The sequence below is a fragment of the Gallinula chloropus genome (assembly GCF_964237585.1).
Source record: "Gallinula chloropus genome assembly, contig: HAP1_SCAFFOLD_51, whole genome shotgun sequence".
In the NCBI taxonomy this organism is placed as follows: Eukaryota; Metazoa; Chordata; class Aves; order Gruiformes; family Rallidae; genus Gallinula; species Gallinula chloropus.
Genome location: NW_028168423.1, coordinates 926,838 through 953,190, shown reverse-complemented (window position 1 = coordinate 953,190; position 26,353 = coordinate 926,838). Strand labels below are relative to the sequence as shown.

The following is a 26,353-nucleotide window of genomic DNA, read 5'->3' as shown; positions in this document are numbered from 1 at the left end:
GGACTTCCTTTCTTATGTTCTTTCCCTGTAGCACAAAGACGGCTTCCCCCAGCCTCCCCTTCTCCAGGCTAAAGAAGCCCGGGTCTCTCAGCCTCTCCACACAAGACCCCTAACTGTATCTTGCCAGACTTTCTCTGACCACATACGTGTTCCTCCTCATTCCTTAGACTGGAGGAGCCCCACACTGGGACTGACTGCTCCAGAGGTGGCCTCAGCAGTGCTGAGTCCAGATGGACCAGTCTTGTGCAGCCCAATGTGCTCACGGCCAGATTCCTCTTCAGCACCTCTGGCTGCTATGGCAGCCCCTGCAATGCCCAAATTCTTCTCCTTGTGGGTGGTTATCCACTCATCATGTCTGCGCTGCCTTGATGTGTGGGTGTTGTGCTGGAACCTTTTGTCATGGTTTCACCCCAGCCAAGAGCCGAGCACCACGCAGCCGCTCTCTCTCTCTAAGAGGATGTGTGTGTAGGGGGGGATTGTGGGCAGGGGGAAGAAGGGAGGGTAAAGGAAACCAAAAACCCCAAACCTTGCAGGTTGGGATACGGACAGTTTACTGGGACAGCAGAGAGACACAAACTGTTGATGTACAATGCAGTTTCTCACCAAATTGCACAGCTCTGGCCATACATCTCAGAGCTGTCCTGAAGCTGCTCAGTCCCCAAAAATACACATCCTGGATCTGCAGGATCCTATCCTCACCGGCTTCTGTCCTTACCTGAGCATGACATAATTGGATGGCATACACTCTTTGGCCAGGTCGGGTCTCCTGACCTTTGTTTGTCCCCTCCCACCTCCCTGGGCAGCCCCCACCTTCTCCTTTGCAGGGAGCATGAACAACTGAAAACTCATAGAATCACAGAATCACAGAATCATAGGGGTTGGAAGGGACCTCGAGATATCATCGGGTCCAACCCCCAAAGTCCTTGATTGCTTGGCAACCACCAAACCATCCCTGTGTTATCAGCACTGCTCTCATCTGAACTCCCAAACATGGCATTCCACCGCCTGTAAGAAGAACAAACAACTCTATCCTAGCCAAATCTATGCCACCCTTGTAGACAACAAGTGCAACACAACAGTGGGCTCACTCCTGTAGTCAGGATAATCCCCTTGGTCAGTTATGGTCAGCTGAGCCTGTTCTGTCCCCTCCCAGGCAATTGTGCACTCCCAGTTGACTCATTTCTGGAGCAGAATTAGACAAAGGCCCTTGATGCTGTTCCAGCTCTGCTCAGCAAAGAGCAAACACATTCATTTAGACTGACAAATACAAACCACAAAATATGGGGGCCACCAACTTGAAAATTACAGGTCAGGAGGAGGAGATCTCTTCTGTTGGGAAATCTTCTTGATGTTCCTGTTCCTCAAATCCCAGAGTTGCTCAAGGCCTCATTGAAAGGAAGCTCCATTTTGTGTGCAGTTAATCTGTGCTTACCGATGGCTCTCCAACGTGTGGTGCCTCTGATAAAATGACAGCACTAGGTGTTAAAGAACATGAGAAATACAAAAATAAAACCAAGAGATGCTTTCTAAATGACATAGGAGTGGGCCACTGGTAGAAGCCTCATGTTCTCGCAGCCTGCTCTTCTTTGTCTTGGAACAGAACCACAGTTGCAGGTGCCAGAGGGTCAATATTGGAGGGTTCAACCTCTCCAGAAGGCTTCTGGAAGACAGTGATGATATTAATAGAATCATACAGCCACGGACTACCAGGTAGGAAGGAAACTGAAGGATCATTTGATCCAATAATTTTTGGCAAGCGCTCAGTCTCCAGAAAAGCACCACACAGACCAGCTGGCCCTGCACCCCATCTCACTGAATCTTATAAACCTCTGATGTTGGGGAATCCATCACTTCCCATGGGAGATTATGCCAAAGGCTGCTTGTTCTCAGGGCAAAACATTTTCCCTGTGTCCTGTGGGAATGTCTCCAGGAGGAACTTGCACCCATTATTGCTCAGCTATTTCTTGTGAGTCCTTCAAAAAACAGGAGTCTCTCCCTTCTTTGTAGAGAGTCTTTAAGTACTGGGACCTATTGATGAGGTGTCCTTGTTTTCTGAAGGCTGAAGAAAAGCAGCTCCCTCAGCCTTTCCTCAGATGGCAGGCTGCCCAGGCCTTGGGTCATCTTTGTGGCCCTTCTCTGGACCTTCTTCAGCCTGGCCATAACTTCACCCAGTACCCCAGGCGTGGCCTGTCAAGTGTTGAGTAGAGTGGGACAGTGACTTCTTTATGTCTGCAGTTGATACCCGTGCTGATGCACCTGGGAGTCGTTTGCCTCAGCATTTCTCTGTTTATTCCTAGTGAGCTGCTTGTTCACAAGAACCCCCATGTACCTTCCCTCAGAGCTCTTCTCCAGCCAGGTGGATCCCAGTCAGTGCTGCACTCTTGGATTATACTTTCCCAGCTCCTAGACCCCACACTTCACCTTACCCATTCTTCATTCCATGTCTTCCCACCAGATGGCAGCCCCTTCCCCAGTGTCTGTATCCCCACTGAGTTCAGTATAACCCACAAACTTCATCCGGGTTAACTTCATTTGGGTCAAACTTCACGAAGCTTCTTCCAGCTCCCCAGTGCATGACAGCAGGGCAGGAATGTGACTGCCTCACAACTCTTTTGTATATTTGGAATTGTTCTTGGTATTCCTACTTGTGGGGAGAAGTTTAGTGAGATTTAATAAGGGCAAGTGTAGGGTCTTGCATTGGGGGAAGAACAACCCCAGGTACCAGTATAGGTTGGGGACTGGCCTGTTGGAGAGCAGGGTAGGTGGGAGGGACCTGGGGGTCCTGGTGGACAGCAGGGTGACCATGAGCCAGCAATGTCCCTCATGGTAACAAGGCCAATGGCATCCTGGGGTGTATTAGAAGGGGTGTGGTTAGTAGGTCAAAAGACATCCTTCTCCAGCTCTAGTCTGCCCCCACGACTCTTTGGTATATGTGGAGTTGTTCTTGGCACTACTACTTGCAAGGAGAAGTAATAACAAGGGCAAGTGTAGTGTCTTGCATCTGGGGAAGAACACCCCCATCTACCAGTATAGGTTGGGGACTGGCCTGTTGGGGAGCAGCCGAGGTGAGAGGGACATGGGGGCAGCATGACCATGAGCCAACAAGGTGCCCTCCCGGCTACAAGGGCCAATGGCATCCTGGGGTGCCACTACGAGGGACTAGCAAGTGTGTGATCTGTAGGTCAAGAGAGATCCTTTACCCCCTCTCCTATGCCCTGGAGAGACTGCACCTGGAATGTTGTGTCCAGTTCTGGGCCCCTCAGTTCAAGAAGGACAGAGAACTCCTTGAAGGAGTCCAGCACAGGGCCAGCAAGATGGTTAAGGGAGTAGAACATCTTCCTTATGAGGAAAGGCTGAGGCAGCTGCGCCTCTTTAGCTTGGAGAAGAAGAGAGGGAGGGGTGACCTTATTCATGTTTAGAAATACATAAAGGGCGAGAATCAGGAGGACAGAGCCAGGCTCTTCTCAGTGATGGCCAGTGATAGGACAAGGGGCAACGGGTGCAAGCTGGAGCAGAGGAAGTTCCTTGGAATGAAACCTCCCCAGGTAGCCAACTAGCTACCCTAGTAACCTTGGGAATCAGGGATTTGCTTGCTAGGAGAACAGTCCTAACAGTGCCCGATGTCATTTTCAGACGCTACCAGCATCCACATTTGACCCTGCTCAACATCCAGCAATAGCTCCCAAACAAGAGTTGTGAGGGCCTAGTAATCTTCCTGGCCTGAAACCTCCCCAGGCAGCCCACTAGCAGACCCAGTAGCCTTGGGGCTCACATCTTTCAAAGACAACAGAATGGTCCTAATAGTGCCTGACATCATTTTCTAACTCTAACAGCATCCAGCTTCAAAACTGCTAAACCCCCAGCAATAAATATCCCACCCCCCACCCCCACCCCCGAAAAATTAGAGGGCTGAAAGATGTTCCTGCCCTCAAACCCCAGTAGGTAGCCCGCCAGATTCTCCAGTAGCCTTGAGGCTCAGGTCTATCCTTACCAAGGTAACAGTCCTAACGTTGTCTGATGTTATTTTCAGGCTCTAACAGCCTCCCTCTTCAAAACTGCTAAATGTCAACTAATAGTTTACAAATGAAAGGCTCAAAGGATGACTGATGTTCCTGACCTGAAACCTGCCTAGGTAGCCCACTAGGAGCCGCAGCACCCTTGGGGATCAGGGCTTTCCTTGCCTAAGGGAACGGTCGTAACAAGACCTGATGATATTTTCTGGCTCTAACAGCATCCACCTTCAGCAGTGCTAAGCATCTAGCTATAGCTCCCAGTCAAAAGGTGCAAGGGCCTAAAGATCTTCTTCCTGGAAACCTCCCCAGGGAGCCCAAAAGATGCCCCAGTAATGTTGGGGCTTAGGGCTTTTCTAGACAATGGAATGGTGATAACAGTGCTAGACATCAGTTTTCAGCTCTACTAGCTTCTAGTTTTGAAACTGCTAAACATCCATCACTAGCTCCCAAACAAAAGTTACAAGAGACTAGTAATCTTCCTGGCCTGAAGCCTCCCAGGGTAGGCCACTAGCAGGCCCAGTAACCTTAGGACCCAGTACTCTTGCAGCTCAGTGCTGTCATAGACAATGAAATCATCCTAACAGTGCCTGATGTCATTTTCAGGCTGTACTATTGACCAACTTTGACCTTGTTAAACGTACAGCAACAGATCCCAAACAAAAGGTGCGAGGGATGAAAGATGTTCCTGGCCTGAACCCTTCCCAAATACTGCACTAGGAGCACCAGTAAGATTGGGCCTCAGGGCATTCCTAGCCACAGGAACAGTCCGAAAAATACCTGATGTCATTTTTGGGCTCTACCTTCATTGACCCTCGAACATGCTGAATGTCCAGCAATAGAGTCCCAGGTTCTTTAACACCTAGGGCTGTCATTTTTTTTGGAGGCACCAGCAGTTGGAGAGCCATCTCCAAGCACACATGAACTGTGAACAAAGTGGAGCTTCCCTGCAAACAGACCTTGAGAAACTCTGGGATTTGATGAACAGAAACATTTCCATCAGAAAAGATCTTCTCCTGACATTATTTTGGCTGGGGTGGAATTAATTTGCATGTTGGCGGTTCATTGGTCTGGAACTGTAAGAAAAAATGTCTAGGTTTTGATTTACTTTTCTCTCTATTCATTCCCACCTCTTCCCCCAAGCATGAACAAACTCTTAGAGAGAGTCCCTTTCATTAAAAAACTCAAGAAATCTACAACTAACTGGATTATTGTTAGGTCCTTATTGATGAAGATTTAAAGGGAATTTCCCATGGAGGACCTTTTTCCAGTCTCAGGTATTTTCTGCCATGGCTCAGTTGATAGAAGAAGTGACAGCAGCATTCTGTGATGGATATCTGTCTCCTACAGAGATCTGAAAAGGCAGGAAAAGCAGTCTCTAGGGACCCAACCCTGTCTGGAGAACCTTGCTCTTCCCCAAGCCCAGCAGTTCCCTCACTGGCCTCCTGGGACTCCCAACACTTTTCCTCCCATCATCTGTGCTCACAGGCACAGACAGATTTCTCTGACAACAAACAGCAGTTAAACAAGATCCAGTTTAATAACCATGAAATCTCTCTCCTCAGCTGCCTGCTACGGCCAAGCAGCATGTGAAGGGGGTCAGCTTTCAGAGGGGATTCTCTACCAGGACAGTTTTATTCAGATACATAGAAAGGTCACTTATCAACACCCTGATCATCTGATAGAACAATTCATTGGACTTCTGAAAGACGAGATGTTTTCCAACTCTCTGGAGCTCAAAGTATAAACCAGAGAGCTGAGCAGCATCTGAATGACCAAAGAGCATGTGGAGGTAGAAAACTGTTGAGAACTGCTGAAATTCATCTGATATGCAGAAAAGATGTCCTTAGGAATGGCTGTATGATCAGGAGATGTGGAAACACCTGAATGATGGAAATGAATGAGACAGACTGGCTTTAATGCAGGTAGAGTGGAAGGTGAATATTTCTTCTGCTTCCATGTCTGAGTCAAACACCACCACGAGAACCTGCATTAGGAATGGGATGAACATGGGTGATTTTATTAAAGCATAGACAAACTGAGAGTAAAAAAACCCCAACAACTAATAAACCCACTAGATACAGATTGATCCTAACATGAGTTACCATGGCCAGCAATGTGCAGAAGAAGAGCTGCTTAGAAACATCCAGTCCTCAGTTTCCACATGGCATCCTTGAGCTCCTGGTTCCTCATGCTGTAGATGAGGGGGTTCACTGCTGGTGGAAGCATTGAGTAAAGCAATGACAATACCAAGTCCAGAAATAGGGAGGACATGGAGGGGGGCTTCAGGTTGGAAAACACGGCAGTACTGAGAAACAGGGAGACCACGGCCAGGTGAGGGAGGCAGGTGGAAAAGGCTTTGTGCCGTCCCTGCTGTGAGGGGATCCTCAGCACAGCCCTGAAGATCTGCACATAGGACACCACAATGAACACAAAACACCCAAAACCTAAACAGACACTGACCACAATGAGTCCAGTTTCCCTGAGGTAGGCATCTGAGCAGGAGAGCTTGAGGATCTGGGGGATTTCACAGAAGAACTGGTCAACAGCATTGCCCTTGCAGAGGGGGAGTGAAAATGTGTTGGCTGTGTGCAGCACAGCATGGAGAAACCCACTGGCCCAGGCAGCTGCTGCCATGTGGACACAAGCTCTGCTGCCCAGGAGGGTCCCATAGTGCAGGGGGTGGCAGATGGCAATGTAGCGGTCATAGGCCATGACAGTGAGAATATAGTACTCTGTTGCAATCAAAAATTCAAAGAAGAAGAGTTGAGCCACACATCCTTTGTAGGAAATGGCCCTGGTGTCCCACAAGTAATTGGCCATGGATTTGGGAACAGTGGTGGAGATGTAGGCAAGATCAACAACAGAGAGGTTGAGGAGGAAGAAGTACATGGGGGTGTGGAGGTGGTGGTCCCAGGCTATGGTGATGATGATGAGGCCATTGCCCAGGAGAGCAGCCAGGTAGATGCCCAGGAAGAGGCAGAAGTGCAGGAGCTGCATCTCCCGTGTGTGTGCAAAGGCCAGGAGGAGGAACTGGCTGATGGAGCTGCTGTTGGACATCTGCTGCTGCCAAGTGTGGAGACCTGTCCAAGGTGGAAAAGGCAGTGAGAAGTTAGGGAACTCTTCTCTGAGGGAAACAGTTTCCATTTCACATTGAGTCTCTGTATTCAGGAAGAGATTTGGCTCATCCCTTCTGGGAGGTCTGCTTTGTGCTGAGTTGAGCATGCCACTGATGGGAGGAGGGTTGGCTGTGGGCTCTTCAGAACTCAGTCCTGCCTGGCAGCAGTAAGTAAATAGAAGCATGGCCTGAACTCAGACTAAATCCCCTGTGGATAAGAAGGAACTGAGGAGTGTTTCTCCTGTCAGAGCTCCCTGACATTGCTGCTGCAGTGCCAGTGAAACCTTCCCCTGGGTACAGAGTGGGGAGAGCTGCTCTGTCCATCAGCCCTGCTCTCAGCTGCCCTGTGCTGGACGCTCTGTGATCACACCCTACTGTTCCTGTCAGAAGAAACTGGACCCCACAGAGAGCTGAGGAATCCAGTCTCGCAGGGCAGAGCTCCAAAGCCCTCCTGCAGTCTCATCCCACCCAAGGAGGATCTCAGCTCCCCACTCCCAGCCAGGGACACACAGGGCTCAGTGCAGCTGCCCACACACAGGTGATGAGTGGCATTGCCACAGCCTGTGTGCAGAGATGTCTCCTGCATGGGGCTCCTCTCTGGGTCACAAGAGTCCCTGGGAGAGCAGTGCCATTGTGGGAGGCAGCCTGCAGCCCAGCAGAGCCCCTGGGAAATCCTCAGTCCTACAGATCGGGGTCCTGAAGTGAGGGTCAGAACAGTGTCCACAGCTCCAACAATAAGGGACGTGCTCAGAGACCCAAGTAAAGGTGGGACAAAAGCAGAAAGGACAGGATGTGAAACAGTGAGAATTGCTGAAGCCGAGGCTGGAAGGACAGGGAAAGACAGACAGAAAGGAACTCAGTCTGAAACCCTGGATCTCTGGGTGCCGAGTCTGTGCTGAGTGGTAGAAACCAGGGGGTAGCTGTGTGTCAACACTGCAGGGGATGTCAGGGAGGTCCAAATCCCCACAGCCAGGGCATTTCTGGGAGCAGCTCCTTCTCCCTCCCTGACAATGTCTCTGCTGCCGGGAACTGTCCCTGAAGCTGCTTCTCTTTCCCCATGTCACCTCCTGCTCTGTGGTCTCAGAACTCATCCATCCTGTCCTGTGCTCAGCTCTGCTCTGCAGACCCCTCCTGGCATCAGGGCACTGCCCCAGGGAACCTCTGTGTGTGCAGGGCTCAGGAGATGCTCTGACAAGTCCTAATGACCAATGAGTTTGCACTGCCTTCTGCAAAGTTACCAAGAAAAGCTCAGCTCCCACTTCCCACCCAGCAAACAGGAGACAAAAATTCAAAGTAAAGACTCTTTACCTGGAGTGGAAAATGCGTCCTTGGTGTTCTTGAAAAGTCTCTGGGAAGTTCCCAGGGATGAGCTGGACCTGGGAGCAAACCTGTCCTATGCAGCACACTGACGGAAGAAGGACCCTGCACTGTCCTTCCATGGGTCACTTGCCACTCTGGGGTGATGCTGCTGGAAGCCCAGCAGGCAGGCTGAGTGCTGACCATGGCAGCAGCAGAGTCCCTGCCACAGCACAAAGCTCCTGAGTTGGAGGGACCATGTTCACGAGAACAGCCTTGGCACAACTAGGTGCACACACTGCTTCACTCTTCTGCAGCCATGCCCAGGACAAGACAGCTGTCCTGCCCTGTCCCTCTGATGGGGCAGAAGGGCATCCCTACCAGGCAGCACTTTCTGGTCCTAGAGACAACCTGTCCTCCTGACAGACCCCACACACTGCCCCATGTCCCAGCTTTAGGAGATCCCTCCAGGAACAGAACCTGTATTGCCCTGCACCCACAGACATACCAGGCAGAGTGATGTGGAGATTTCTCCTCCAGTGAGCTCTCAGCATCCATCAGCTCTCTCAGCCTCACAGGTCTCCCCTCGGTGCCTACAGGCAGTGTCCCCAGCCCTGTGTGCTTGGCAGAGGAGCTGCTCCTGGGCAGAGCTGTCTCTCTGCAGTGCTGCTGTATTGCCATCAGCTCCCTCCATCCCAGGAGCCTGGCCCAGCTCAGCAGGAGATGACCAGTTCTTCTAGGCTCCCTCTGGTGTCTCAGGCCTCATGGGGATCATTCTGTGTTCCCATCTCTGATGTTCCCTGCCGTGGCTCAGGAAAAATCCTTCTGTCCAGCAGATTCCTCTCTCCTGATTAAACCAGAGCTGGGCAGGAGAATCCCCTTTCCTTCTCTCCATCTGAGACAGGACCTTCAGGAAGGGACAGGGAGGGGACTATTCCCCCTGTGAAAGGAAGGGGTTTAAGTGAGCATTTGGGCATTTCTTGGTGTTTCACAAGAACAAAATCAGGAAAAACATATCTCTGCTCTGCAGCTGGGGGAAGTGGGGACCACAATCCAGAAAAGATCCTAGATATCAAAAAAGATAGACCTTTGTGCCCCAAGTTCTTACTGCCTTGTTGTCCTTGCATAGGGCTTCCTGCAAAGAGGCAGAAAATATCCCATGGCAGCTTCATTCCCCACTTCCTCCTCCTGCCCTTGGCAGACACAGGGGAGCTGCAGCGGGTTTCTCCATGCTGTGCTGCTCACAACCAATACATTTTCCCTCCTCCTCTGCCATGGCAATGCTGTTGACCAGTTCTTCTGTGAAATCCCCCAGATCCTCAGCCTCACATGCTCAGATGCCTACCCCAGGGTGATTGGTCTTTTGGTATTTTTTACTTGTTTAAATTTGTGGTGATTTATGGAATATTGTGGGAGGTTTCAGGCCAATAACATCTTTCAGCCCTCACACCTTTTGTTTGGGAGCTATTACTGGATGCTTAGCATTTTTGAATGTGGACACTGGTAGAGCCAGAAAATGATGTCTGGTATTATAGGACCATTCCCTTGGCTAGGAATGCCCTTCTCCCCAAGGTTCCCAGGGCTGCGTGTGGGCTGCCTGGGGAGGTTTCAGCCCAGGAACATCTTTCAGCCTTCACAGATTTATTTAGGAACTAGTGATGTATGATTAGTATTTTCACAAGTGGACACTAGTAGAGCCATAAAATAACATTAGGAACTCTTAGCTCCATTCCCTTGGCTAGGAAGGCCCTGACCCCCAAGGTTACTGGGGCTGCTCATGGGCTACTTGAGGAGGGTATTCTGGCCATTTCAGCCCTTGCAAGTTTTGTTTATGACCTACAATGACGGTGGGGGATTCTCCCTGGCCCTCCTTTTGTCATTAATGTATTTATAGAATTAAGAACAAATGGATACCAGAAATAGTATCCACCTTTATTGGATCCAGGGGGGAACCATTTTGACAGGTGATGAAGAAAAGGCTGATGTACTGAATTCCTTTTTTACCTCAATCTTTAGTGGCAAGACCAGTTGTCTCTCCATTCCCAGACCCCGGAGTGGAAAGATGGGAAGTGGGAGTGGATGTAACTCTGCCCAATGTAATTTTCCAGCTTCAACAGTGTCCACCTTTGAAACTGCTCAATGTCCAGCACCAGCTCCATGGCAAAAGGTGCAAGGGTGGAAAAAGGTTTCTGGCCTGAAACCTCCTCAGGTAGCCCACTAACAGCCCCATTAACCTTTGGGCTCAGGGCATTCTAAGCCATGGGAACAGTCCTAAAAATGTCATTTTCAGGCTATAACATCATTCACTTTCAAACATGCTGAACAATCAGCCATAGAGTCCCAGGTTCTTTAGCACCTATTGCTGTCATTTTGTTAAAAACACCTTAAGTTGGAGATCTATCAGCAAGCACATGTGAACCATTAGTGAAATGGAGCTTCCCTTCAAATGGACCTTGATGAACAAGAACATCAGGAAGATTTCCAAGCAGAAGAGATCTTCTCCTCCTGCCCCTATTTCCTCTGCATCTGGAATTAATTCTCATGTTGGTGGCCCCCATAGTTCTGGTGTTTGGATTTGTAAACCATAAAGTCTATATAAATATATTTGTTCCTTGCTGAGCAGGGCTTGCACAGCATCGAGGCCTTTTTCCTAGTTCCGCTCCAGAAATGAGTCAACTGGGAGTGCACAAGTGCCTGGGAGTGGACAGAACAGGCCCAGCTGACCATAACTGACCAAGGGGATTATCCACACTGCATGAATACAGGAGTGAGCCCACCGTTGTGGTGCACTTGTTGTCTACAAAGGTGGCCTGGTTTCAGGAGGAATACAGTTTTCTTTCTAGCAGCCCATGTGGTGCCACATTTGGCTGTTAGGATGAGAGCAGTGCCGATAACAGGGAGGCTTTAGTTGTGTACAATCCAAGACTTTGCTGTTGTTCATTCTCTACTACTAATGGGAAAGTGAGGAGCACCCTGGGAGCTGGGAGGGGACACAGCCAGGACAGGTGACCCAAACTGCCCAAGAAAGCATATTTCATTCAGATCACACCATAAAAGGAGTGTGGTGGGGGCAGGAGAACTCAGCTCCAGGACACACGTGTTTTCGGGACGTCTGTGAGCTGTGCGGCCAGAGCTGTGGGGTTCAGTGACAAACTGCATTGTGTATCACCAGTTGTGTGTGTTTTGCTACAAAGTCCTGTTGTTGTTTTTGTTGTTTCTGTCTCTCTGCTGTCAACTGTAAACTGTCCTTATCCCAGCCCATGAGGTTTAGGGGTTTTTGGTTTCCTTTTGCCTCCGCGGCTGCGTGGTGCTCGGCTCTCGGCTGGGGTGACACCATGAGAAAAGGTTCCAGCACAACACCCACACATCAAGGCAGCTCAGACATGCCGGGTGGAGAACTGGCTGCAAGGAGAAAAATTTGGGCATTGCAGAGGCTGCCATAGCGGTCAGAGGTGCTGGACGGGAATCTGGCCATGAGCACATTGGGCTGCATTGGGAGGAGTGTGGCTGCACAGACAAGGGCCTTTCTGGTCCATCTGGACTCAGCTCTGGAGCAGTCAGTCCCAGTGTGGGGTTTCCCAGCCTGGAGGAATGTGGAGGAACACGTATGTGGTCAGGGAAAGTCTGCCAAGAGACCTGGGCTTTTTTAGCCTGGGGAAGGGGAGGCTGTGGGAAGCCCTCTTTGTGCTATGTGAAAAGAACATAAGAAAGGAAGTCCATGTGAACTGACGGCTCTGAAGGCCAGGGTGGACATGAGGATAAAGAAATGTCATTCTGAGGGTAGTGCTGTGGGGCAAGCAGTCACTGGGAGGAAGTGTGGATGAGCTGGTGGCTTTGTGCTTGTAGGAACAGCTGGTGAGGATGGAGAGACAGCAGTACAGGCAGGGACATTGTTAGGTGAGGCAGTGTGGTGCAGATGGCCAAGGGTGCCAGCAAGGCTGAAAGGGCCAGATAGAAATGACATTTTTGCCCCCTTGACTGTGGCTGATGTCCCTGCCACAGAGGCCTCAGGTAAGATACATTGTCCTGGTGGCCATGGAGCATGGTTGCCTCCTTGCACCTACCCCAGGGGAGGCCACCATGTGTCATACCCCTGTCCTTCCCTTGGTGTCACACTCCCCATATCCCAAGGAGGAGTCCTGAGACACAGCTGAGGGTCAGGATCTCCCTGCCCAGGGGATGGGGGTCAGCACTTGGCATTGCTGCTTCATCAGACCAAGCCAGGGTGTCCTCAGCATCAGAGCTGCCTGTGCTTTGCCTATGTTTGTCCTCATGGCCTCCAGTTGTCTGCTCTAACGAGCCCCTGGGGAGGCTTTGTCAGTAATGGCTCCCAGTGGGGCCTGTTAGTGCTTCAAGGTACTTTGGGCATTACTCCTGACTTGAACTTCTGGAGAGGTTTCTTCAGTCTCCACTTTGTAGCTGAAGTCTCTGGACTCACCAGAGACACCATGAGGGTCATTAACATCCAGAAAGCCCTTACAAGTGTATATCCTAGGTAATTTTCTCTAAAAAATTAAGACTTGTAAAAGTAATTGGAGTGGTTTTAATTGGGTGATGAAAATTTTGAAGGAGTTTCACAATGGAGGATTTTTTCATACAGAAAAAATATTGTTTCTGTTATTTTTCAGTTCATGGAAGATGTTTTAGCAGCATTCTACAGAGGATCTCTGTACAGAGGTCTTCTAATGAGTTCTGGAAAGGATGGGAGAGCAGTCTCTTGATATCCAACCTTCTACGGAGAACCTTCCTGTTCCCCAAGCCCAGCAGTTCCCTCACTGGCCTCCTGGGAGTCCCAACACTTTTCCTGGCATCATCTGTGCTCACAGGCACAGACAGATTTCTCTGACAACAGCAGTTCAACATGATCTGTGGGAAAAGTAAGGGAGGATTCTGCAGCTGCGGAACTACACAGTGTAGCAAGCGACCAAGATCTGATAGCCTTGATTGGGTGAAAGCCGTGGGAGACATGAAGGTCGGAACGTCTTGAAACCTTGGGAGGCGAGAGACATTCCATTGTGCTGACAGTGTAACTGCAGCTGCAGTCTGAAGATAACCTCTAACCCAGACGACATCAGTAACCTGTGAAAAGCCTTTTGTTGATTCTGTGTTAGCCAATCAATGCAGAACTCACTAAGCTTAAACGCATCTAGAAAGTATATAAACTGCTGTGTGTGTGTAATAAACTGATCACTTGCTTACATTAAGCGGTGTCCCGTCTCTCTGTTGCGGCAAATGGTGACCCCGACGTGATTCGATCCAAAACGGACCGGACGACTCGGCATCCGAAGAATCGGAAAAACTGCCTATTGGGCAGCCGGTCGCAACTCCCGCAGAACTACAGAGTAAGCTGCTGAAACGGAAGCAGAAGCCGGCCGGCGAACAATCCCTCAAGGAAAAGAGGTGAGCTGCGGGTAATCAGGATGGGAGGTCAAGTTTCGACCCCCGTAGAAAGAGACGTATATGAACTTATGAAAGCTTTATTAGCTAAACATGATAAGACTATTTCGGGTCATGATCTTAGATGTACCTTGAAGTGGGTCCAAGTTAAAATTCCCACCGTTACTGCATCAAATATTTTTACAACGGACATATGGGACTCCGTGGGTGTTAAACTTTGGGACGGAGCCACAAAGGGCGACCCCCAGGCACAAAAACTGCTCCCTTGGTGGAGAATTATATTTGAAACTTTAAAAGAACAAGAGCGCTCTAACAGAGCAAATAAATCGCCTGGAAAAGACCCTGACGGGGACGACTCCCCTGTCCTTCTTTCAGCCCCACCGGAACTGCCTCCCTCCCCTGAAACCGATCCTTCATTAGTGCCAAAGCCATCCTCAAACAAAAGGGTGTTAGCAAATTACCCTCCTGAAGACGACCCCTTTGATCCTGGTCCTTCAGACCCGGAGGATGAACCTGATTTATTCCCCCCTGACCCTCACAACGTATGGACCAAAATTAAACGGCAAGCGTTACGGGAAGGGGATTTGGAAATGGCACAAAAAATCGTGGCACCGGTCATATATCAAGGGCGCGGGCGCGGGGCTCAGTGGGAACCTTTGTCTTTTTCTGTGATTAAGGAATTGCGTCGTACGGCTACGGAGTACGGTTTATCTTCTCCCTACTTTGTTACTATGCTATCGTCTGTTTTCGATACTTATACTATGACACCCCATGATCTTAAAGCTCTCGCACAATTACTGTGTACACCCACACAATATACCTTGTGGGAATCTCAATGGAGACAGGGGTTACAGACCCTCCTGATTAGCTATGTAGGACATAATGATCCCAGTATGGCTGCATTGACTTTGGAGCATTTAACGGGGACGGGGCAGTACGCCGACCCCGTAGCTCAAGCCAGAGATATCCCGAGGGAAGCTCTGAGAGCTGTACGCGAGGAAGCAAAAAAGGCACTCTTAAAGACCCCTGATACTCAAAAACCACAAAAAGCCTTTACTGCTATAATACAGGAACCTCGCGAGTCTTATATGCAATTTATAGATAGACTGAGACTGGCATTAGAAAAACAGATTGACAATACAGAAGCGAGAGAAATATTACTTTTAAAACTGGCTGTAGAGAATGCTAATGCGGACTGTAAGCGAGTCTTACAGGCTTTACCAAACAGGAATCCTACTCTAATTGAAATGATTGAGGCATGCAACCGCATAGGGACGATGGAGCATAAATATGAGGCTATGGTCGCCGCCTTTGCCGCTATGGGACCCTCTCCCACCTGCTTTAACTGCAGAAAGCCCGGGCACCTTAAGAAAAGCTGCCTGATAAAGCCACAGACACAAGCCCCAGGCCCCTGTCCTAGATGCCAGAAAGGGCGACATTATGCAAAACGATGCCGCTCGAAATATAATGCCCAGGGGCAGTTCCTTCAGGGAAACAAGTCGCGGAGCGCGATTCCGCGGCGCGTGCAGAAACAAATCCCGCAATTCGCAGCTACACCACAGGGGGGAGTCCAAACACAGCCAATGCCACAGGTCTATGCCCAGCAACCTCAGGCTGTGCCGGAATGGACTTGGCAACCGCCCACACAGTAACATTACTCGATTCCACGGTCCACCTGCTGCCCACCACTAGTGACAGCGCTAATTTGGGAAAACAAAGTGCCCTGATCGTTGGTAGGTCTTCTACCACGCTTACAGGACTTTTTGTGCTCCCTGGAGTGGTGGACGCAGATGCAGTGGGCAATATTGCAATAATGGCTTGGACTCCTTCTCCCCCTTGTACTATTCCAGCAGGTAGCCGGATTGCTCAGTTGGTACCCTTTTTGGGACCACAAAAAGACCCTGCCACAGCCGAACTATTACCTGTTAGGACGGGCAATTTTGGGTCTACAGGCACCCCCTCAATTTATTGGGCACAGAACATATCTCATCAGCGCCCCACTTGCAGAGCTATTCTGATTCAGTCTGAACAAAGATATCCTTTACAAGGCATTTTGGATACGGGAGCTGATGTTACAGTCATCTCGCAGGCAAAATGGCCTCCACATTGGCCTTTGACTTCTACCCCTCAGGCCCTTGCAGGGGTGGGAGGAACCGGCACAAGTCGGCAAAGCCTCCACTCCGTCACTATTGAAGGCCCAGAGGGACACATAGCCACAGTTAAACCCTTTGTCTTACCAATACCAATGGTTTTATGGGGACGGGATGTACTAACACAATGGGGAATGACATTGAAAACACATTTTTAGGGGGGGCCATTGAGGAGCGCGACACTCTCAAAATCACATGGAAAACAGATACCCCTATTTGGGTGGATCAATGGCCCCTTCCTATTGAGAAATTGCGCGCTTTAAATAACCTAGTAGAGGAACAATTCCAAAAGGGTCATATCGTACCCTCTGTCAGTCCCTGGAATTCTCCTGTTTTTGTTATCAAAAAACCAAATGGCAAGTGGCGCCTCCTGCATGATCTTAGAAAAATTAATGATGCTATGGAAGATATGGGACCCCTCCAACCGGGGCTCCCCTCACCAACCATGTTACCTCGAGATTGGCATCTTACAGTGATTGATTTAAAAGATTGTTTCTTTAACATACCTTTGCACCCTCAGGATGCACCTAAATTTGCCTTTTCAGTTCCAAGCATCAATGTGCAAGAGCCTTTACGCAGATTCCATTGGGTAGTGCTGCCGCAAGGAATGAAAAATAGTCCAACAATTTGCCAATGGTACGTAGCAAAAATTTTAAGCCCAATAAGGAAGTCCATGCCTGCAATTTTAATTTACCATTATATGGACGACATTCTTGTGGCTGCATTCCATAAAGAGGACATGCAGAACGCCGTAGCCCTTGTCATTCAAGCTGTAAATGCAGCTGGATTCTGTATTGCTTCTGAAAAGGTTCAATCAATATCCCCATGGAAATATTTGGGCTGGCTAATACGATCAAAAACTGTAGCACCCCAACCACTTACCCTAAACACAAAAATTACTACTTTGAATGATGTGCAAAAACTCCTGGGAACCATAAACTGGGTTCGTCCACTATTGGGAATCACAAACTCTGATCTTGAGCCTCTTTTTAACCTCTTGAAAGGAGACACTAACATTCGTGCTCCAAGAACATTAGATAAACCCTCTCAGAAGGCTATTGCGAAAGTGATTGAGGCTATTGAGTCTAGACAGGCACACCGTTGTGACTTAAACCTTCCTTTCTATTTAGCAATTTTAAATCCTGCACGACAGCCATACGCCCTCATTTTCCAATGGGATATTACAGAAAAAGACCCATTGTTAATCATTGAATGGATATTTTTATCACACCAACCTGCAAAAACTATACTTACGCAGCATGAGATGTTTGCCTCTTTGATTGTTAAAGCACGCCACCGACTACTAGCCTTGGCAGGAATTGACTTTGTACATATATACCTACCAGTAGTCAAGGCTTACCTTTCGTGGCTATACCACCGGTCAGACGTCTTTGCGATGGCCCTCGCAGACTACTCTGGACAAATCTCATCTCACCTACCAGCTCATAAACTCTTACACCTTAACTTTCAACTCTCACAGAAACCAAAGCGAAGTGAGACACCTCTGGAAGCTTTCACAGTATTTACGGATGGGTCCGGGAAAACTCATAAATCTGTCATTATCTGGTGGGACCAACAGACCCAAAACTGGAACTCAGACATTTCTCTAGTACCGGGCTCACCACAAATTGTAGAACTTGCAGCAGTTGTACGTGTTTTTCGTAAATGGTCAGAACCACTTAACATAATTACTGATTCTGCCTATGTTGCCGGAATAGTTCAACGCGCAGAAGCCGCTGTTTTGAAAGATGTTTCTAACTCTCTTTTATTTGATCTGTTACAGGAACTTATTGCCTTGTTGGATTCTAGGATAACTCCTTATTTTATTATGCATGTCCGCTCCCATACCACCTTGCCAGGCTATATAGCTGAAGGAAATAGACAAGCTGACCTATTAACCCTTACTGCACAAATTCTCCCAGATCTCTTTGCTCAAGCAAGGCTTAGCCATTCCTTTTTCCACCAGAATGCTGGAGCATTAAAACGCTCCTTCAACCTCACCACACAACAGGCTACAGAAATTATCGCCACATGTCCTGATTGCCAACGAGTATCTTTCCCATCAGTCGCGGGTGGAATTAACCCCCGAGGACTGCAAGCCTTACAGTTATGGCAAACTGATGCCACACACTATCCAGAATTTGGAAAACAGAAATATATACATGTCTCAATAGACACCTTTTCAGGAGCCTTATATGCATCCTGTCATATGGGAGAGAAGGCTCGTGATGCTAAATGCCACTTTTTACAAGCCTTTGCCACTTTAGGCATACCCCAAAAGATAAAAACAGACAATGGACCTGCATATATTTCTGCTACCCTAAAAACCTTTTTCAATACCTGGGGCATTACACACATTACAGGAATACCTCATTCCCCTACCGGTCAATCCCTTATTGAGCGCTCCCACCAGTCTTTAAAAAATATTTTACAAAAACAAAAAGGGGGAATGAGGCAGGCAACCCCAGGAGAAAGATTACAGAAAGCATTATATGTTTTTAATTTTTTAAATTGTTCCTTGATGGACCAAAATCCCCCTATTGTTAGACATTTTAATATGAGCCAAGAATTCACAGAATCAAAAAAGGCACCAGTTTTTATAAGAGACCTAGAAACAGGACAAATTTTAGGCCCTTATCCGCTTGTCACTTGGGGAAGGGGTTATGCTTGTGTTTCCACAGAACGTGGTCCGCGGTGGATCCCAGCGAGGAACGTTAAACCCTTTAGAGAACCACTGACGACGACCCCAGCTGAAGAGCCGGACGTGGATGTTCCGCCACCTACCTGAAGACTACTATCATGATACTCTTTTTGTTCTTGTTTGGGGCCGCGGTGAAAGCAAATCCTTTTCCTTCATTTTTCCCTAAGGTTAACATATGGGTTACACTGGCCAACCTAACAGATCAAGATACTCTTTGTCTGGCCACTGCCTCCCCAGAGAATCCTTTCTCTACCTGTCTGGTAGGATTGCCACTTGATAATTGGACAAGATTGTGCGATCCAGTCCATCGATCCCTGATGACTAATCCCACAGACAATTGGGATGGGTGGACACCATATAGGCCAGCATACAACAACTTAAAAACGGAGTTATGAACCTCCGAGAAGATGATAGATGGGACTGGCTAGACCAGCTATTTTCTAGCTGGGGTCTCACAGGGTGGATAAAAAGCTTAATCAAAACAATGCTATATGTAGTGCTTGTTATTTTGTTGTTTTTAATATGTTTGCCGTGTTTTTTACAGTGCGTACAGACAATGATTTCTAACTCTATTCACAAGGTTCTTATTGTTCAACAGAACGGGGGAGATGTGGGAAAAGTAAGGGAGGATTCTGCAGCTGCGGAACTACACAGTGTAGCAAGCGACCAAGATCTGATAGCCTTGATTGGGCGAAAGCCGTGGGAGACATGAAGGTCGGAACGTCTTGAAACCTTGGGAGGCGAGAGACATTCCATTGTGCTGACAGTGTAACTGCAGCTGCAGTCTGAAGATAACCTCTAACCCAGACGACATCAGTAACCTGTGAAAAGCCTTTTGTTGATTCTGTGTTAGCCAATCAATGCAGAACTCACTAAGCTTAAACGCATCTAGAAAGTATATAAACTGCTGTGTGTGTGTAATAAACTGATCACTTGCTTACATTAAGCGGTGTCCCGTCTCTCTGTTGCGGCAATGATCCAGTTTAATAACCATGAAATCTCTCTCCTCAACTGCTGCTACAGCCAAGCAGCATGTGAAGGGGGTCAGCTTTCAGAGGAGATTCTCTCCCAGGACAGTTTTATTCAGACACACAGAAAGGACGGGGGGGAGGGGGTGAGGCAAGGGAAGGGAAAAGGAAGGGGCAAAACCAACCCCAAACCCAAGAAACTAAAAGGCCCGTGGGTTGGGATAAGGACAGTTTACTAAAATAGCAGAAAGATAAAATATAACAATGCTGACAGGACTTTAAAGCAAAAAATATATGAAGCTGTTGATACAAAATGCAGTTTCTCACCAAACCCACAACTCAGGCCGTGCCACCCAGAGCTGTCCCAGAACCTGACCGTCCCCCAAGAACCGCGCGTCCCGGAGCCACCCTCAGCCTTCCTCCTGCCAGCCCCCTGATATCCTGGTCAGGATGTAATTGGCATGGAATACTCTCTATGGCCAGTTTAGGTCACCTGTCCTGGCTTCGCCCCTCCTTTCTCATGAATAGAGAAATAGGAAGAGCTGAGAAAGTCCTTGACTGTCTGACAGCAACTAAAACCATCAGGGTGTTATCAGAACTGCTTTCATTTTAACTCTCAAACACAGCATTCCATCCGCTGCTACAAATAATGTTAACTCCATCCTGAACGGAACCAGGACAAGTTTCTTCAGCTCATGGCTTTTTACTGCGCTGAGGAAAGCTTTGGGAGCAGTGATGCCTGGCGAAAGTGCACGTTTGATCCCAAAACATACGCAGTCACGGGAGCATCCCCCCCTTTCCCCTCTGCAGACGGGTACCCGAGGGGATGAGCTCTGGTTCAGAGTAGCAGCAAAAGTCCGGGGCACAAGTTTGCCGTTTCCTAGGAGGGTAAACAGGAAGGATCAGGGATCCCAGAGCTGGCAGCTCTGGCTACTTCTTGCAGCAGACATCTCTGCAGCCCCTCCTTCTCCACCAGAACCCAAAACTGCGACTACCCTCTTAGAGAGAGTGGCTGCGTGGTGCTCAGCTCTCAGCTGAGGCCAAACCATGACAGTGGGAAGAGCAGCTGGGCAAAGGGCACAAGGAGTAGGGATGAGGCTGTCCCCAAACCCAGCTCTGCACCCCTCAGGGTTTGCACGCCCTGTGTCCCAGACAGCAGATGTGATCCAGGCCCCCAACCCCGATACAGCTTCAACACAGGCTTGTGAGAAACAAAAGATCTCTGTATTAAACCTGCTGATGAGGGGTACAAGGGAGCCAGAGAAAAGGGGAGGGTCTGCAGGAGCCAGAGAACAAAGGGGGAGTATGTGGGAGCCAGAGAACAATCCAGCTTGTGACGTCACAATCCATTCTGTGAATTCTCAATCCATTTTGAGTCTTCACAGTCCCCTCGCCTCACAGTCCAATCTATGCCTTCAACATCCACTCAGTGACGTCACAATGCGTTCTGTGACGTCACAATCCATTCTGTGACGTCACAATTCATTATGTGACATCACAATCCATTCTGACACCCTACAATCCATTCTGTGATGTCACAATGCATTCTGTGACGTCACAATCCAAAGTGTGAACGTCACAATACCCTCGCGTCACAATCCATTCGATGATGTCACAAATCCTTCTGTGACGTCATAATCCATTCTGTGACGTCACAATCCATACTGTGAAGTCACAATCCATTCTGTGACGTCACAATCCCCTCGCGTCACAATCCATTCTGTAATGTCACAATCCCTTCTGTGACGTCTCAATCCATTCTGTGACGTCACAATGCATTCTGTGACGTAACAATCCAGTCTGACACCCCACAATCCATTCTGTGACGTCAAAATGCATCCTGTGACGTCAGAATCCAAGGTGTGACGTCAAAATCCCCTCGCGTCACAATACATTCTGTGATGTCACAATCCCTTCTGTGATGTCACAATACATTATGTGACGTCACAATGCATTCTGTGACGTCACAATCCAGTCTGACACCCCACAATACATTCTGTGAAGTCACAATTCATTATGTGACGTAACAATCCATTCTGACACCCCACAATCCATTCTGTGATGTCACAATGCATTCTGTGACGTCACAATCCAAAGTGTGACGTCACAAACCATTCTGTGAATTCTCAATCCATTTCGAGTCTTTACAGTCCCCTCGCCTCACAGTCCATTCTATGTCTTCAAGATGCATTCAGTGACGTCACAATGTGATCTATGACGTCAGAATCTATTCTGTGACGTCACAATCAAGTCTGACACCCAACAATCCATTCTGTGACGTCACAATGCATTCTTTGACGTCCCAATCCAAAGTGTGACGTCAAAATCGCCTCGCGTCACAATCCATTCAGTGATGTCACAATCCCTTCTGTGACGTCACAATCCATTCTGTGACGTCACAATCCAGTTTCTGACGTCACAATCCCTTCTGTGAGGTCACAATGCATTCTGTGACGTCACAATCCATTCTGTGACGTCACAATCCATTATTTGACGTCACAATCCAGTCTGACACCCAACAATCCATTCTGTGATGTCACAATGCATTCTGTGACGTCACAATCCAAAGTGTGACGTCACAATCCCCTCGCATCACAATAAATTCGATGATGTCACAATCCCTTCTGTGACGTCACAATACATTCTGAGACGTCACAATGCATTCTGTGACGTCACAATCCAAAGTGTGAAGTCACAATCCCCTCGCGTCACAATCCATTAGATGATGTCACAATCCCTTCTGTGACGTCACAATCCATTATGTGACGTCACAAGGCATTCTGTGACTTCAAAATACATTATGTGACGTCACAAATCAGTCTGACACCCCACAATCCATTCTGTGATGTCACAATGCATTCTGTGACGTCACAATCCAAAGTGTGACGTCAAAATCCAGTGGCGTCACAATCCATTCTTTGACGTCACAATCCAGTCTGACACACCACAATCCACTCTGTGACGTCACAATGCATTCTGTGACGTCACAAACCAAAGTGTGATGTCACAATCCCCTCGCATCACAATCCATTCTGTGACGTCACAATACCTTCTGTGACGTCACAATCCATTCTGTGATGTCACAATGCATTCTGTGACGTCACAATCCAGTCTGACAACCCACAATCCATCTGTGACGTCACAATGCATTCTGTGACCTCACAATCCAGTATGTGACGTCAAAATCCCCTCGCGTCACAATCCATTCTGTGACGTCACAATCCATTCTGTGACGTAACAATCCAGTCTGACACCCAACAATCCATTCTGTGACGTCACAATGCATCCTGTGACGTCAGAATCCAAGGTGTGACATTAAAATCCCCTCGCGTCACAATCCATTCTGTGATGTCACAATCCCTTCTGTGATGTCACAATCCATTCTGACACCCCACAATCCATTCTGTGACGTCACAATTCATTCTGTGACGTCACAATCCAAAGTGTGACGTCACAATCCCCTCGCGTCACAATCCATACTGTGATGTCCCAATCCCTTCTGTGATGTTTCAATCCATTATGTGACGTCACAATGCATTCTATGACGTCACAATCCAAAGTGTGACGTCACAATCCCGTCGCGTCACAATCCCTTCTGTGATGTCACAATCCCTTCTATGACGTTACAATACATATTGTGACATCACAATATGGCCTGACACGCCACAATCCATTCTGTGACGTCACAATGCATTCTGTGACGTCACAAACCAAAGGTGTGACGTCACAAACCAAAGGTGTGATGTCACAATCCCCTCGCGTTACAATCCATTCTGTAATGTCACAATTCCTTCTGTGAAATCACAATCCATTCTGTGATGTCACAATGCATCCTGTGACGTCACAATCCAAGGTGTGACGTCACAATCCCCTCACGTCACAATCCATTCTCTGATGCACAATCCCTCCTGTGACTTCAAATGCATTCTGTGACGCCAGAATCCATTTTGTGACGTCACAATCCATTATGTGACGTCACAATACAGTCTGACACCCCACAATCCATTCTGTGACGTCACAATCCAGTTTGACTCCCCACAATCCAGCTTGTGACATCACAATCCTTTCTGTGAATTCTCAATCCATTTTGAGTCTTCACAGTCCCCTCGCCTCACAGTCCATTCTATGCCTTCAACATCTATTCAGTGACGTCACAATCCCTTCTGTGACGTCACAATCCATTCTGTGACGTTACAATGCATTCTGTGATGTCACAATCCAGTCTGACACCCCACAATCCATTCTGTGACGTCACAATGCATTCTGTGATGTCACAATGCAGTCTGACAACCCAAAATACATCTGTGACGTCACAATACATTCTGTGACGTCACAATCCAGTCTGACACCCCACAATCCATTCTGTGATGTCACAATGCATCCTGTGACGTCACAATCCAAAGTTTGACGTCACAACCCCCTCGCGTCACAATCCATTCGATGATGTCACAATCCCTCCTGTGACATCACAATCTATTCTGTGATGTCACAATGCATTCTGTGACGTCACAATCCAAAGTGTGACGTCACAATCCCCTCGCGTCACAACCCATTCAGTGATGTCACAATCCCTTCTATGACTTCACAATCCATTCTGTGACGTCACAATCCGGCCTGACACACCAAAATCCATTCTGTGACGTCACAATGCATTCTGTGACGTCACAAACCAAAGGTGTGACGTCACAATCCCGTTTCAGTCCATTCTGTGATGTCACAATCCCTTCTGTGACGTCACAATGCACTCTGTGACGTCAGAATCCAGTCTGACACCCCGCAATACATTCTGTGACGTCACAATGCATACTTTGTCGTCAGAATAAAAGGTGTGACGTCACAATCCCTTCTGTGACGTCACAATGCACTCTGTGACGTCAGAATCCAAAGTGCGACACCCCAAAATCCATTCTGTAACGTCACAATGCAATCTGTGACGTCACAATCCAGTTTCTGACGTCACAATCCCTTCTGTGACGACACAATCCATTCTGTGACGTCACAATGCATTCTGTGACGTCACAATCCATTCTCACACCCCACAAACCATTCTGTGACGTCACAATGCATTCTGTGAAGTCACAATGGAGTCTGACACACCAAAATACATTCTGTGAGGTCACAATCCAGTCTGACTCCACACAATCCATTCTGTGATGTCACAATGCATTCTGTGACGTCACAATCCAAAGTGTGACGTCATAATCCCCTGGCGTCACAATAAATTCTTTGACGTCACAATCCATTCTGACACCCCACAATCCATTCTGTGACGTCACAATGCATTCTGTCGATTCTCAATCCATTTTGAGTCTTCACAGTCCCCTTGCCTCTCAGTCCATTTTATGCCTTCAACATACACTCAGTGACTTCAAAATGCGTTCTGTGACGTCACAATCCATTCTGTGATGTAACAATACATTATGTGACATCACAATCCATTCTGACACCCCACAATACATTCTGTGATGTCACAATGCGTTCTGTGACGTCACAATCTATTTGATGATGTCACAATACCTTCTGTGACGTCACAATACATTCTGTGACATCACAATGCATTCTGTGACGTGACAATCCAGTATGTGACGTCACAATCCCCTCGCGTCACAATACATTCTGTGACGTCACAATGCATTATGTGACGTAACAATCCAGTCTGACACCCAACATTACATTCTTTGAAGTCACAATTCATTATGAGCCATCACAATCCATTCTGACACCCCACAATCCATTCTATGATGACACAATGCATTCTGTGACGTCACAATCCAAAGTGTGACGTCACAATCCCCTCGCTTCACAATCCATTCGATGATGTCACAATCCCTTCTGTGACATCACAATCTATTCTGTGACATCACAATGCATTCTGTGACGTCACAATCCAAAGTGTGACGTCAAAATCTGGCCTGACACGCCACAATCCATTCTGTGACGTCACAATGCATTTTGTGACGTTACAAACCAAAGGTGTGACGTCACAATCCCCTCGCGTCACAATCCATTCTGTGATGTCACAATCCCTTCTGTGACGTCGCAATCCATTCTATGAGGTCACAATGCATTCTGTGACGTCACAATCCAGTCTGACACCCCACAATCCATTCTGTGACGTCAGAATGAATCCTGTACCGTCAGAATACAAGGTGTGACGTCAAAATCCACTCGCGTCACAATGCATTCTGTGACGTCACAATACAATCTGACACACCACATTCCATTCTGTGACGTCACAATGCATTCTGTGACGTCACAATCCAGTCTGACACTCCGCAATCCATTCTGTGACGTCACAATGCATTCTGTGACGTCACAATCCAAGGTGTGAAGTCATAATCCCCTCGTGTCACAATCCATTCTGTGATGCACAATCCCTTCTGTGACGTCACAATGCATTCTGTGACGTCACAATGCATTCTGTGACGTCACAATCCAAAGTGCGACACCCCACAATCCATTCTGTGACGTCACAATGCATTCTATGACGTCACAATCCAGTTGCTGAAGTCGCAATCCCTTCTGTGACGTCACAATGCATTCTGTGACGTCACAATGAATTCTCTGACGTCAGAATCCAATCTGACACCCCACAATCCATTCTGTGATGTCACAGTGCATTCTGTGACGTCACAATCCAAAGTGTGACGTAACAAACCATTCTGTGAATTCTCAATCCATTTTGAGTCTTCACAGTCCCCTCGCCACACAAT

At 48.0% G+C, this 26,353-nt stretch overlaps 1 protein-coding gene across 1 annotated transcript; it reads right to left on the bottom strand.

Annotated features, from left to right (window-relative positions):
- Positions 1–6,146: 6,146 nt before the first annotated feature.
- LOC311204472 (olfactory receptor 14A16-like) lies at positions 6,147–7,070 on the bottom strand (the record flags this gene model as incomplete). Its single annotated transcript, XM_084280895.1, has 1 exon — positions 6,147–7,070. The coding sequence occupies one exon, from the start codon at positions 7,068–7,070 to the stop codon at positions 6,147–6,149; it is 924 nt and encodes a 307-aa protein (XP_084137021.1).
- Positions 7,071–26,353: the final 19,283 nt, after the last annotated feature.